The following is a 15,442-nucleotide window of genomic DNA, read 5'->3' on the forward strand; positions in this document are numbered from 1 at the left end:
AAAAAACAGTATTAAAACATAAAAATTTCAACCAGGAGTCTCCAAGATCAGTGATGAACTTTGCTGAATTTCAATATTGTACAACAAGCACACTCTTTGTGCTGAATGATAACAGGCATAACAAAAAAACTGAGTATAAAGATCTTGTATGTTTTCCATAGAATAGGCTAGATATTAAAAAAAAAACCCTGTAAAACAGGAAAAATACCGACAGACTAAATAAGAATACCCATGTAATATGGTCTTTTTCAGAGTGTATGAAGAGACTGCATTTTTTCTGCAATGAAAAGCTTAAACATTTAATACCATTCTCTTACCTCAGCTGACGACCTAATTTTCTGAATAGAAAGCTGATTGTTAGAAGGCTTAAAGTAGGAGGTGTTGACAAAACACAGGCTCGGTAATATTGAAGATACTTTCTCAGTCCACTTGTGAATGCCTGGTAGGAACAGAAAATATTTAAAGTCTTACTGTGAAAGTTGTTAACAGTCTATCAGCATCTCTCATCAATTGCATCAGCATGAAAACAAACCTTTTAGTAAAATAAATGGCATATATAGGTAAGGGAGACTTGTACACCAAAGTAAGGGGCAAGTGAGGGTCCATGCAACTTCAGACATAGCAATGAGCCAGGTGACTCCTCTATACTCTTCACACCCCCAGTGCATAGAGCCTGCACAGTGAAATAAAGCATCGTGGCTCAGATCTTTGACTTGTCCTTTGAGGAGCTCCTCGTTCTCCATAATAACAACCCAGGGAAACCTGCCTCCTTACTTTTGTGCCTAAACCGGATACTGCAAAACACTTATCTAGAACTTCATCTAACAGAGAGACCTTCTTAAATGAAATTGAATAACATTGCTGCAAATCAAATATTCAGAATGAACAGATTTTCATAACTAATCCTAACTTCTATGCATTAGGAGAAGATTAAACCACCAGATATTACAGAGTGTACATACAGCTCAACATAATATACATAGGACTGACATGGAAAATTTGCACTTAATTTTGAACCAAGGAAAAGTAATTAAAGCTATTCAATACAATATTTTTCTATCTCAGTTTTTATTTATGAAAAAATATATTTTACATATATATATATATATAGTGTACTAAGAAAGCACTTGTATTTTATTTTCATACATCTTTCTGTATAAATAAGTAATGTTTTTAAAGCGTTTAAAAAGTATAGTTATTTAGTCTACAACAGAACAATATGACTAAACAAAGGATAACAAAGACATTTCACAGCATGTTTCAGTGCAAGTAAGCCCTCAGCACAGAGAGCTGTGATTTAAATACAGCAGCACTGTTCCATGCTGACCTGGGATAGAGCATTACACTAAAAATACTCTGCAGTTTTGCAGAAGGCAGAAATTCCAGCTTTACATTAAATCAGTCACCTTCTCCACCTCAGATAATTGGCCCATTAAATCTAGCTGATTTAATGCAATTGTTTTACCTGAAACACAAGTCCTTTGCTGTATGAGGAATCCAAAACTGGCTGAAGAGAAAAACGACTCAGCCGTGTGTAATAGGTTCCATACTCTGCAACTTCCGAGAGCAGGTTATGCATTGTCTCTGGTGATGTCCCAGATACATACACCCCCTCCTTTATCACAAATGACTGAGCAGACTAAGAGGATACAGGGAGGAAAAAAAAGGCAGGCAGATTCAATGATTTCAGAGCTGTATTCTGTTTTAAAATAGCAAACACTTACACACAAAAATAATAACAGACGAATTCTCAGTTTAAATACTCAGGTGACTGAGATTATACAGCCAGGACAGTGAGACAAACACTGAATTGTAGCAAAATTGGAGGAGTAGGAATGATGCCTTCAAATACACAGAATAAGACTCTACTTAATTACTTAAAGAAAATCCAATTCTACAAATTTATTTACACATCTATTTTCAAGTACTCATGACACTATTTTCCCTTTATAGAGAACTAGAAATACACTTAGACTATTCCAGTAACATAATTACTGCAATATATAAATACTGCCTTGTAGACATTAGGCAACGTTCAACTTCTTAACACTAGTCACAACTGCAAGATCTCAGCAGAAATAAATGTATTGAAGAGGAAACCTCTATGAAGGAAAAAAACCAAAAAGATTTTACTAGGAAGGGCAGATAAAAATCTTTCCTACCTGATTGAGTGAAAATGTAGTGGATACCACACCAATGAGGACATTTAAGACATCCTTAACCAGTTCAGGTTCTTTCACCAGCACAAGCTGAGGAAGCTGAAGTACAGTATTAGTAAACAGTTGCAATTCCCCTTCTCGAAGTTTATAAAATTTGTCAAAAGCTTCTCTCCCAGCTTCAGTAAGATACGGTTCCTCTTTTTTACCAGGTGGGCTGTATCAGAGTAAACACAACATTACAAGATGATTATGTGAAAAGAAGGAAATACATCTCATACAGGAAAAAAAAAAGCATTTCAGAATTTTGCACAGACAGAATTCCTCACAGAAAAGTTACCAGTAATATACCTGTAATACATTTTTAAGGGAATTTGCATTCAGTCAATAGCTCAAACTCAGTGCAGAGAACAAATATGTAGATAATTTGAACATCAGTTCAGAGACAGAATCCTTGACAGAGAACGACCAGCTGCTTTTATGGCCCTCCCTGATGCAGTTTTCACATTAGAAAAACGAGGCAAATATATGCCATAGATCCATAGTTCATTCAAGGCTAATATTCAAATAAGTTAAAGAGAAATACACTCAAAGTGCTAGAATGAACTTCTATTAACACATTTTACCTCTTTGCAGTGAAGATTACTATCCCCTCTAAAACAATTTCTATTTCCAATTCTTCCAAAAACTCTGAATTCTAGTAGCAGGTATTACACAAAATCTGTCAGGCATATGGTCTGTATATGACTCTTGGACCCTTACAGTCTAAATAGCAGCAAGAAACACTGTCTTGTTCTAGGAAAAAAGCTCAAGTGGGCTACAGTGGCTTTGAGAAATCAGAACAGTGATCTTTTGAGTTTCTGAGCTTCTAAGGCTCAGAGATAAAAAAGCACTGTTTAACAATGCAACAGGACACCACTAGATTATTATTTAAAATTACAGAAAACATAAAGAGCAAAGCTTCTCCAAGAATCAGGCACACCACTGTCCATCTGAAATGTCAGGATACCTGCCATACCTGCCTTGTCTTTTACCTTCCATTTTAGGGGAGACAGGAACCCCTAACAGGACTGCAGAGAGTTTTCTCTCAGGAGATGCATCCTCTACTCAAAAGCCAAAAGAACTACAAGCCTAACTAGACCACCTAGAAATCTGCTACAATTTTTTCATTTGTCTACAGGATGGGGAAAGGAATACAATGCAATACTGGGAGATATTTGTTTAATTCTTCTACTGCTCTACAATTACCACTTTCTCTTTTGAAACTGAAAATATGGAATCATTTTATACTGAGACAAATTGCATAGTATATAAGAAGTCAAAATAGTTAGAAAAATGCTGCATTTCACACAGTGTTTTCCTAATCCCTTCATTTTTTGACAAAGATGATTTTATCTCTTCCTAAGAAACTTCTGCACTCTAAGAACCAGTTTGTTGAAATCACACAACTTTTATTCCTTTATCCTTATTAATGCAGTGTATTGAAATCTGTGAATTAGACATGCTCATTTCACTACTTATACTGAGGTCATGTGGAACCAAGATGCAGTGCACCTTCACACGTTTGCATATGGTGCATAGTAAGTTTACCAGTAAGATCAGACACATACTACCCAATTCTTTCCCAACATCTTCGTTTGCTGGGTCCATATGTAAGCACTGCATCCCACAAGTCTATGTCTGGAGTCATGCTTGGCTCGGACTGAGAATCAGGAGTCAGATTGGATGCTGACTGGAATCCCTCATCTTCTGACTGGTCTATACTTTGGGGAACCTGTCAGAAAGAGTTCAAATGTCAGACATGACAACATTTTACTGAAGACACATTTGTTAATGAAAAAGATGTTTTGCTACCATTCAAATGACTCTACGTGACCCAACCTCTCTCACCTACCCTCCCTTTATATCAATTTTATGTTTTTATCGTAGGCACTCTTTTAATTTGATGAGTCTCTATAGGTATTAATGCCCATACATAAAAAACAAATCACCTTCAAAATAATATACCACACTTGTTGGTGTTAAATTCTAAACTTTCTTGTTTGGCAAGCATATAGTTCTACACATGGAGAATCTGTGGTATGGACATTCAACAATAACACAACATTCAACATTAACACAATCATACTGCTCTATCATTTGTTCCAGGCAAAGGATCCAGGCCACAAATATTCGAATTGTAAGCATTTAGTTAACTATGACTAACACAGTTTGTTCCCTAATTCATATGCAGAAAATCTGTAAGTGTCCAAACAGTGTATATGCCACATCCTCAGCTCCCACTCAACAGGAGCCATATGTGCAGAATTGTCCTCAATTTTAGTAAAAGACAATCACACCCATGTAAAAAGCAGCATATTCCTCAAGAAACTGCAAATTTTCCAGTCTGATGCAAAGAGTTCAGCACTAACTCAAAAAGGTTCTGCCTCCTCTAGGTTACAATTTACATCCACATGTGAACACTGAATGACACAGGGTTTTTCTAGTTAATGTGTTTGCCTTCAAGTTTCAATTCAGACTCTGAATTAAAGGAATTGCAAGATCTATCCATATGTTAAGTAAAGGGAACAAGATGAGGATCTAAGGGTAAGCTATAAATAAGCCTACCTACACACAGTAAAAATGGAAAGAAAGAAGAAAAACTCTAAAAGTCTATCTCATACTTCTACAAGAATAAGGCAGCAAAAATAAACAGCAAAAGGGGAAAAAAAAAGAACAGACAGCAAAAGGGGGAAAAAAGATACAGTAGAAATTGTACACACTGAAAAGGTAATAGGACAATAGGAACTAGGCTATTCAATAGAAAGAAAAAAAAAGAAACAGAAAAAATGCTTTAAGATATAACAAGCCAAGACAACAATACAGCAAGTTAGGTAAGCCAATCTGAATAGCAAAGCACATGCATTCAGACAGGGATGCTTAGGCAGTCAGTCTGAGCACTGACAAGCAAGGAACAATGCAGAGGAGCTCAAAAGACGAAGAGGCAAAAACACAAGCAAAAGGTTGCTAGGGCAGGGAAGGTATGGATACAGCTGATGGCTTAAATTCATAAAGCCTATGGCCACATGATGGGTTTTGACACAGCTACAGGGCAAGACCAAGGTTTTTGTTATCATACATCTCTAAAAAGCTTATCTGGTTCTCTGCAAAGGAAAGGATCCCTGCTCCATCTTAAATTCCAGTGCTGTATGCTTCTATCACCAATTAAACTACTACCTACATTTTTAACTACAGTTTCAAAGTGACACATGAAAGCATGCATACAACTCCTTAGTCCAAAACAAATGATACTGTACTTTAATAGCAAGTCCAGACAAATCTGCATTGTCAGGCACCGGTGGCAAATCCAGCTTGATGTCCATATCATAGGTACGGCTGTGGACGAGAGCACCGAAGAGCGAGACGCGCGTTTCTTTCTCAAACTTGTCCCCGGCAGGACAGCTCTGTGAGAACAGCCCTATGGCAGGGAGCCCGGTGCCAGGGGCAGCCTCCATCATCTGAAGTGTCTGCTGAATGGTGTCGTTGAACTGACATTCTTCGTTTGTTATCAGAGACTGTATGTCAGCTTCAAACACGCTTACATCATAATAATCATAACCCTGGTATTTGACGTTCCTCCCAACGTATTTGTTGTTCAGAAAATAGTCCTTTTTTTGGGGTACTAGCTGAGGAGGACCTGTTCCAGCAAGCTGTACTAAGAGATCTAAGACAGAATTAACTTCAGTAAATGGCAAACATTCAGCTGTTTCCAGTTCCTCCACAAGATTCTCCAGTCTATCCGCTTGAGCACCTAGGCCAGCGACTCTCAAGTTGAAAGACAGCATCAAAATTTTGTTCTTCACTGGGAGTCTGGAAACGTTTGATTGCAATTTACGAGCCTCATCTTGAAAAAGGTTCATAAACAGGGCATTATAGGCAACCCTTTTCAAATTTTGCTTAGCCCTTCTCTTGCTGATCTTCTGCCTCCCTAAGTGAACCTTCCATGGCAAACCTGTCAAGTGTGCTTCACACAAGTCACTGAACAACTGTGTAATGCTCTCCATTTCAAATGAAACTGTCAGGTTTCGGCAGGTACGGTCTGGGTCTCTGATTTCATGGGAAGGAAGACCTGAAAAATATCAGGAAAAGGAAGAAACTCACAAGGTGTATAAGAAATTGGTGAGTATGCTTTAATTTGAACGGAGACAGCCCAAAAGAAAGAGAAGAACCAACCTCCCACATATTTAGGACATGAGCTATAAAAACCCCACTTTAACTTTTATCATCAGTGAAGCGATGATAAAAGGAAGCTTAATTCCAGATGCCAATTCTTTCTCGGCAGACTGAAATAAAAGAGAAGATCGTCCTGATCGAATCCCGGATTCCTGCGGGAACACCTCTGCCTGTCTCCCTCCCTCCGCTCGCGGTGTCCGCAGCCGCGGCCGCGCGGGCACAGGACGTGGGCAAGACGCGGCCGGTGATGGTGACTGGCGGCGGCCTCACGGCTGGGCTGGAGGGCACCCGCCATCCCCGGGGCACTCGGGAGCACCCACGCAGGAGAGGCGGGGTGCCGGCTCCCCCGGAGCTGCCGGCGGCGGGGCTCACCCTGAGCTTCCAGCCGGGCCCGAGCACGGCACGCCAAGCCCCCCGAGCCCCCCGCCACCAGCAGCGCCCCTCCGCCGCCGCCCGGGCCGTACCTGCGGCGCTCCCCGAGGAGCGGGAGCGGGAGCGGGACGGAGCCGCCGCCTCCTCCCGGCGCCGCCGACGTCACCCGAGCGCGACCGGGCCCGCCCCGCTGCCGCGGGAGCCCGCGGGGCCGCCCCTCAGGCCCGGCGCTGCCGCAGCGGGCTCAGCTCCGGCGCCTCCGAGCGCCGTGCGGAAAACGCCGATTGGAGCGTTCGTGAATTTTGAACCATTCCTGCGCTGCTCACCCCAAACGCTGCCGCGACTCAGCTGACAAATGTGTAACAACACGGTAGCGCCGGAATGCAGTGACCCACGCTGGGCCCGAGCGGCGGGAGGCAACTGCAGCCTTGGGACGGTGTGTGCAAACAAATTAACCAACAGTACACTGTTTCCCCTCATAATTCATGTTTTAATAAAGGCTTAGAAAGATACATACCAAAATGCAACACTGATGTGATTCAAACACTACAAATTCCGTTGAACAAAGGCAGGGAAAGGGGAAAGAGCTGAGCTATTACTCAGAAAATGCTTTTTCATTTAAATGCTGTGTTAAAAAAAAAAAAAAAAAAAAAAAAAGGAGGAGGAAGCGTTGTCTAGGCAAGACAGAGCCAGAAGGGAGAATGGCAAAAGCTCCTGTCAGGAAACAAATTTCCTAATTTTCCTAACAAATTGTTAGGGAAAATGCTGAAGCTAAAGTTTGGTCATGGGCCAGTTTCCAATTTAAATACCTTTTTGGACTTCAAAGGTCGGTTTAAAGAAACTTTAAACTAAAACAGAACATCTTCATGTTCTTCAGCTCTTCTTTGTGAAAAATCTTTCACATTTTTTTTAAAGAGATTTTATTTCAAAATGGTCAAGGATAGGTATCATTTCCCTCTAGCAATATCTGAAAACCAAAACAAATGAGAAGGGAAGCACTGTGAATAATTTAAAAAGACAGCTGCAAAGACATTTATTTATTCTGCATGATATAAAGTTGAACCCAGTAGGAACACCAGTATAAACATCATTTGAAGTGTCTGAAATCAAAAGGTCAAATTATTGAAGTCACAATAAGAAAGAAGTGCTCTTGAAAATGATCCCTAAATCATACCCGGAATACTACAAAACAAGGCATATCCTGGCTATTGCCTTAGGATGTTTGTTTAATTTTGAGAATTTACATGATGTGGCCTTAAGCCACTACTATGTCTCTGGAGATTTGGAGTTCTTATTTGTTATACTGAGAATTTATGCTTGAAACGAGGGCAGAGTGAAGTCCTCATATTTTCCTTTTCTTCTTTGCAAAATGATTCTGAAGTGAAATCAGTTTCTGGAAATCCCATCCTCCACTGAAAAGAATAGCAGTAAGAAAACCAGTTATTAACCAAGCTCATACCACAATTCCTGACCCAACAGGAATATTGTTATTGGAACCAGACCCCTGGTATTGGGCATTTCTTCTGAAAGAGAGAATGACATTTTCTTTTAGAGATGCCCATCTGGATAATTGGTTTTTGTTTGTTTTTTTCTTTTTTGTTTGTTTTTGGGATTGTTTTGCTTTTGTTTTTTGTTTTTTTTTTGTTGAAAAACAGAAGTCATTGAGCAAAGAAATATTTCTAGACAAGTATGTTTGAAAACACACATACCTGCCTGGCCTGATTCCTCTACAAATGCAGCGCCTGATCTTCCGCTCTTTTAACTGCACTTGCAGCATGACTAATCATTATTGAGTTATTCATGGACAAGTTAAACATTTAAAAATATCATCTGCTTTGGCACTATATTCAGAAAACACATCAGCAATCAGAGCCAGGACACATCTTGTTACCCATTCTTTAAGCACATAGTTTGGTAATTTCATTCCAAAATTTTGGAGTAACAGTATTTTAAGTCCCAAGGGTAGAGTTGTTATTTGGTGCTTTCCGGCTCAAGTGGCAGAATTAGAAGCATTCAGAGTTTCACCAGTTTCACAGTAGATCAGTCTGGTCCCACTGACTTACAGGACCCAGCTGTATTTATATATCATCTTTTCAGAAACTAACAATATACAAGAGTTAAAGATAAAATCAGACAGCTTACCTGAACACTGAAGCATTTTCCATTCCTGCTGAAACTGGTCTCTTAATGCTTTTATTTTATTTACTTTTTCTTGGGTAGGAGGTACATAAATTCCAAAGGGAGGTGTAGAAGCACCCACTAATGCTTTGGCTACACTTTGCATTAAACTTATCTCTGTGTCCTAATTAGGAAGAAAAAATACCCCTGTGAACCAAGCTCTCTTTGTGCTTCAGTGATACATGAAATATTTGAAAACAAGCTTTTGTAATTCAATTGCTAGTATTAGTAGCAAGAATGAGCAATCTCCCATTTTCAAATAAAAATGTGTTCAAATGAAGGGTTTTTATTCTGAAAAATGTAAATTAATTTTTATCTGTTGTAAAACTTGTTTCTTTCAAATGGAGAAAGAATCTCACTTTTCCCTTTATGCCTGAAAAGAAATAATGCTGGGTTAAGGACAGAAAATATTATGGGGTTAAGGGGAGCATGGAGCTTGCTTATTTCATGCATCATTTACTTTCTATGAGAGAAAAATAGTAATATATTTTGTTTATTCAAGGAATTTACTCTTTTGGACTTCTCACAGTCTAAATCTGTACCATTTCCTTGCAAAAATTGGATTTGAAAGGCTGATGCTATATGAAGATAATATTTGGAAGACTGTAACACTATTTGGTTTTTAAAAGAGAGAAGCATTTTTTCAAGTACTCTAAAAAGCCAGGCACATGGCATTAGAAAATCATGATCCTGTTATAGAGCTACCTGATAAAGTATCAATCATTTTTTTTACATGTATGCCTAATATCCTTTTACTGTCTGAGCTTACACTTCAGAATATCAGTAATTTTCTCCATTTCATACTCCTAATTAGTAGTGTGCAAATACATTATTTTTGGATACTGCATATCAATGTACAAATTATTTTAGCTTAGCCAATTTATGTATCAGTATTGTAAATTAAACAACATTTGAGAAAACTACAGAATAAATTATGTCAAAAATCCACTTAACTGGCAGCTTAATTAATAGCAAGGCTTTAATTGGGTACTTGCTGGGGAACAGATTAGAATATATATGCATACATGAACAGTTTTTTGTTGTTTCTCACTAAAGAACTAGAAGGCACAAAAGCAATCAAAAGTTACTGTTTCATAGATCACACAGAGAAACTGTGTTACTCACAACCAGAGGATGCTGGAGAGGCCAAGAGTGGAAATTGAGTTCTTTATGTGATTAGACAAATTCATGAAAGATACACTCACTGACACTGATCACTGTTCTGGATACAGCCTCCAACTCCTATATTTAGGCATCTTTAATGTGGTAGCACATGGAAAAAGTTAGCTTAGGCAAAGTCCCTGTATTTTTTATTTTCTTTCCCTGCTCTCTACCTGAAACACAAAGCTGGGGTACTCTGCCCCTCAATTATGTATTATCCCAATTAAGTTCATTTGAAGGATATGTGCCCTGCTGATGTATGTTCTGGAGGCTAGAAGTCATGTGTGACAAAGCACAGCACCCAGGAGAGGAGAGGAAATTTAGTGGTCTGTTATGAACAGAACAGCGGGCTGCTTTCAATCACTTTTCATGGAAAGAGGCCAGATGATTTAACACACAGGAAGTGCCTCTTTCCAGGAGACAAGTGAGCTGTGGATCCCAGATAAAAACGTGGCAAACTGACAGAACATCTATGGTCCACAGACATAACCATGGGCTTGTGTTCATGCCTTGGCTTCTCCACTGTGCAGGCTGTGACAGCTGCCTACAGCTCGGTGTGCAGCTGTGTCTTGTCTTGCTCTCAGGACAGACAGAACCTTGGCTAGTTTGTGCTGTGAGCTCAGGGGTACCAAAGACACGATAAATACAGCCAGTATTTTCTACTGGGCAGCTTGAAGCAGTTCATACCAGTGTCTCAGCCATACACTTTGAAGTACCACGGCTTAGCACCACTTCTTACCTCAATCACAGCAAAAACTTGAGACTCGGCTAGTCCTCGTAGTAAAGAAACAAGCAGAGAAATCCCACTTATTCCAAGGGTCCTGTTTGGTCCAACAGCTATTATTGTTAGGTTTGGTTGATAACTATATGCCACAGGAAGAATGAATCCAAGTACAGCAGAAAAGAAATCATTTCCTCCAGCATCCTTTAACAACAACAACACATTGGTTAGCACAAATATAAAGCTCCAAATTCCCAGATGTAAAACAAAACAGAAAGGTGACTCTCATAAAGCTTTTGATTGTCCTAGGAAACAGAATACTGATCTATTTTCCCAGCAATTTTTATATTAAACATGCAGGATTATTCATCTTTTCCTTAATGTCTTTGCAGTGTAACTCTGCCTTGCTGAAGATGAACTGCAGTAACTACGGAAGGTTTCCTCAAATCCATGCATTCTAATACACTCTAAAGCTCTGGGAAGGAGTAGTAACCTGGCAAGGGCAAAAAAAGGAATCATTTTCAAAGGTCCAAAGTGGATTAAGGGGTGCAATTCTTAATGCCATTTTATAAATTTCTAAATATATTCTATTATTACTGTTTAAAAAAACCCTTTCCTCCTATGTTGTTTCTAGAAAGTGAATCTTACCTCTTTCCAGTTTAGAGAAATATAGTGTTTGCAGCTGGTCTTTCTAGACTGTTCTTTCTCACAGATATTTATGATAAGCATTTTCCTGTAACAAAAACCCCACTTGAGTATTTAACCAATTATTTCCCAATGGGATAAAAATGGGGTATTTCATCATTCTTTAAATACTAATTCATAATGCAGGAGCAAATAACTATTTGTATTAGTACATTCTGAAATGTAAACAATTGAAACTGAAATACTTTGTATTACATTTCTAAAAAGATGATTAAAGACTATTGGCAAATTACTTTTAAGAAAACGGGGAGGTAGAAAAAATTATATATTAAAGAAGACTTTCAATAAGGAACTTTGCATCAGCAATATGTGCCTCCTGAAGTTATTGGGGAGATAGATCTCCTATTTAATTAACAATTGCCTTATTTATTATGTTGTATTTTCAATAACAATCTAAATTTCCATAAATACAGGAGGAATATACTTCAAACCTATCAATAATTTCTCTTTGAAGATGTTTTGGGGATGTTTTGTATTATGTCTCAAGCTAAACTTCATAAATGTCAGCTCACTACTGGTTCCTTAGTGCAGATTTCATCACACATATAGACACCTATGAACATGCAGAAAACCCTTGTAAAGGGAGGCCTCACCCATCTTCTGTGTTTGGTATCATCTGCATGTCTCCAACAAATACACAAAGCACTCTGCAGGAAACAAAAATATACATATATTTGCAATTTTTTTTTCAGTTAGTGTGATTTATATGAAAATTTGTATGTAGATTAGAATAATTAAAAAGAATGTATATTGAATTTGGTCCATTAAAAGTAGAAATAAAACACATTTAGGGCAGCTGAAGGGAACCCCATTTCTTCCTTCAAATACTAGGGAGGAAAAACAAAAATCAAGAAACTGTCTCCAGGCCAAAGCCAATTGAAATCTGACAAAGGTAGTGTAGGCTAGCACAGCCATTATCCTTACAAATGTTTTGCCTTTGGAAAGACAAAAGGTTATTGATGGCATATACACTGTTACCTGGATTACATGTTGAAAATGCTATGCGTGTGGCCAAGCTATTTGTTTTAAAATCAAGGTTTCACAGGCAATTTGCCATATTTGCTACACTTAGTATTTGATTTTAACATGTTGTCAAAGGACTCTAAATGCAAACATACAAACTCACCTTTGAAATCCAAAACAAACAGAATGTCTTAGTGCAACAGCAGCAGAAAGAGCAGCTGTGGGTGAAGCTGCAATTCCATTACACACCTACAAAATACATTTTTCATTCAGAAGCAATGCTACAAAAGATCATGTCATTTTTAAGTGTAACAGCTGTATTCATTATTTTCTACAAAAAGGCCATATTTGATTATTTACGATATTGATTGGTATTATATCTATATTGGCCATGATTATTTATTCCATAAACTGCACTATTATTTCAAAAGTATGGTGCTATACCAGAAGGCAACTGTAAAAATAGCATTTCCAGGGGAAGTCCATGTTTACTGGGTCTCTGTATAGTCTGCAAACTGTGCAGAAAAATACACCCTATGAAAAGGAGGTTGTTCCTGAATATTCTGACTCTTCCCTTAACCTAGGCAAGCTATTCTTTTCTGTAAAATACAATTGCCACATTACTCAGTCAACCCTTGAGTGTTCATTTGTGGTGTGTGCTTTGAACTCTACATAAAAGCTAAGCAAAAAGATGTATTTCCTCTCCTCATTCCTCCTCTTTGTCAGCACAAAAAGTTAACTTGTATCTGAAACTCATTAAAAGTTCTACTTCTTTTTACCATTTCTTAAAATCTATTTATAGATTTTATAAACTCTATTTATAGAGTTTATAACGTCAGAAATTTGTCCCCAGGATCTTCATATGTGAGTTCCAAGAGCAAGATGTCTTAGAAGAAAGAGGCCTTTGTGATAGTTATTCTTCCTTGCAGGCCTGGTACCTTAAAGAGAGCTTTTCACTCAAAGGAAGAGTGACTTATTATGACATAATGTTTTAAACTTGTTTTCAGTTCTTCTATGCTTATCCAAGTTTTTACACATAAATGTGAAGATGCACCCTCTAAGCCTTGCCCTCTCTCCATTCCTGACCCTGCAAGAATCGAAACACTGAACTAGAATTACTCTGTTCAGAATCAGAGCATACAGCAGAGCTGTTGAAAACAACACTAAAGAGTATGTGTGTGCATGCATACATAAGTCAAAATTTACCATGTAAACTTTGCACATTGAGACAGGAAAACCATTAGCACCTCTTCAGATTTCTAGCTGTTGCTCACTAGTGCTTGATACAGCAACTTCTGCTCCCCTTAACTGGAAGACAATGCTTGGCTCCCCCATGAGTCTGAGAGCAATGAGAAGGTTCTTAGGGGCTCGAATTCTGTGACTACCTACAGAAAGTCTGGACAATGAGTTGCCCAAAGATGATTAGAAAGATGGATTTGGGTTAACAGCTATACCTAAACGGTCGTTTTCTCATCTTGCATGTTCGCTCTCATAGCTAAACACATTATAGCTGAGATTAGTGGACTTGGGAGACAAATAGTAACTAGTATCTGGGTAACAATATAGTAGAAACAAAAAATCAGAGGAATCCTACTCCACCCCCACCCCCAATACGAAGGCAGTATCTTATTACCTCCTTCTTAAGTATTTTATCTAGGATCAAAAACACACTGCCAAGTGAGAGTAAAGTTTTGTCCTCTTTCACAAGGTCTGCATAAAAGCCACTGTAAAATAAATAATATGAAGAAAAACTAGGTTAAAGGCAATACTGTCTTTGAAGAGGACACTGGTAAAGTGCTTTGCAGTTAGTACTAATGAAGTACATTTTGTATAGGTGCTACACATTGATTCTCAGAAACCTGCTCTAGCACGAAGATGACAACACCAGTGCATGACAGTCTTCATCTCCCTAAACCTGCCTCTATTCTGCATTGGAATGAAAACAAAAATGTCTGGTGATATTCAGGAAACAGAGTTCTGTCAAAATTAGACTAAGACAGGACCAAACATTGCATTTCTCAAATCAGAGCAGTTTGGTATTTTTTCCAGCTAAAAGTGAGTACAGAGCTTTAAGACAGCTTCCCAGCAAAATTTCTTTCTAAATTAATATATTTGCATTAGCTGTCCTATCTCTTTTGAAAGAGTTATAGAGAAAAAAGTATTCTGATTATTTATTTAAAGGATCTCAGGCTATGAGTACTATACAACACAAATGTCTTTATTTATAAAGGAAGAAATTCTGACTGCAACTGAGTAGACGAAGGCCAAAAAGATGACCATGGCAGACACAGAGCTAGATGACAGTCTGTACAGAGACCTCTCCTCTTCTTTGGAAAAGAAAATAAGTAGGACTAACCTGACAAGAGCTTTTATTTCTGTTTCATCCATTTCCTTCACCAGCTGAACATGTTCAGAAAGAAAATGTTCTGAACCTTCAGAGCCAGTTGTTGCTGTTTTGATGGGAGGCACTGGAAATAGAATATTTTTCATGTGCAATTCCAAAAACTTTTCTACTTTGACAGTGGTGTTGTTGTTAGTTATCTGAGATTCATCCTCTGTGGAGGGATTTGAATTAGCCTTCTTTAGCAAGTCTGATTTGGTGCTCAAATTTTGTAAAAATGATGTATCTAGAGAAAAAGAAAGATGTGTTTCACAGGTATTAGTTTCTAAGCAATGTGTTAATATTTGGATATATTTATTCAGAAATAGAATACATCAGTATTCACAGTATGCATATTTACTCCCATGCACTAGCTACAATGTTTCCTGACACAGATGTTACTTCTTCAGTGCTACTACATTTCTTTTCATCTAGTGAAAGGTCATCTATGGTAATGAAGCTTATGCCCCTATTTTTGACAAAGAAAACACCATCCTCAAACAAAGATATCAAAGTGCTACTTTTTGGCATGATGTTTGGCAGCATCAGAGAGTTCTTTTCAGACCAGCTAAAGACATGACCTCAAATGAAGCC

General features: G+C 38.3%; 1 protein-coding gene across 1 annotated transcript in view; it reads right to left on the bottom strand.

Moving 5' to 3' along the window:
• TUBGCP6 (tubulin gamma complex associated protein 6) overlaps positions 1-15,442 on the bottom strand; it is a 39,746-nt gene that overhangs the window by 16,181 nt on the left and 8,123 nt on the right. Inside the window, exons 14-25 of the mRNA XM_041405434.1 lie at positions 14,825-15,095; positions 14,102-14,192; positions 12,632-12,717; positions 12,099-12,152; positions 11,449-11,533; positions 10,819-11,004; positions 8,883-9,042; positions 5,453-6,264; positions 3,767-3,930; positions 2,163-2,373; positions 1,466-1,639; positions 318-439 (exon numbers count right to left, since the gene is read on the bottom strand). Of these exons, the coding sequence (XP_041261368.1) occupies positions 318-439; positions 1,466-1,639; positions 2,163-2,373; positions 3,767-3,930; positions 5,453-6,264; positions 8,883-9,042; positions 10,819-11,004; positions 11,449-11,533; positions 12,099-12,152; positions 12,632-12,717; positions 14,102-14,192; positions 14,825-15,095 (2,416 nt within the window). The remainder of the gene's footprint in view (positions 1-317; positions 440-1,465; positions 1,640-2,162; positions 2,374-3,766; positions 3,931-5,452; positions 6,265-8,882; positions 9,043-10,818; positions 11,005-11,448; positions 11,534-12,098; positions 12,153-12,631; positions 12,718-14,101; positions 14,193-14,824; positions 15,096-15,442) is intronic.

This window comes from Onychostruthus taczanowskii, unplaced genomic scaffold, assembly GCF_017590055.1.
Source record: "Onychostruthus taczanowskii isolate IOZ18803 unplaced genomic scaffold, ASM1759005v1 scaffold23, whole genome shotgun sequence".
Taxonomy (NCBI): domain Eukaryota; kingdom Metazoa; phylum Chordata; class Aves; order Passeriformes; family Passeridae; genus Onychostruthus; species Onychostruthus taczanowskii.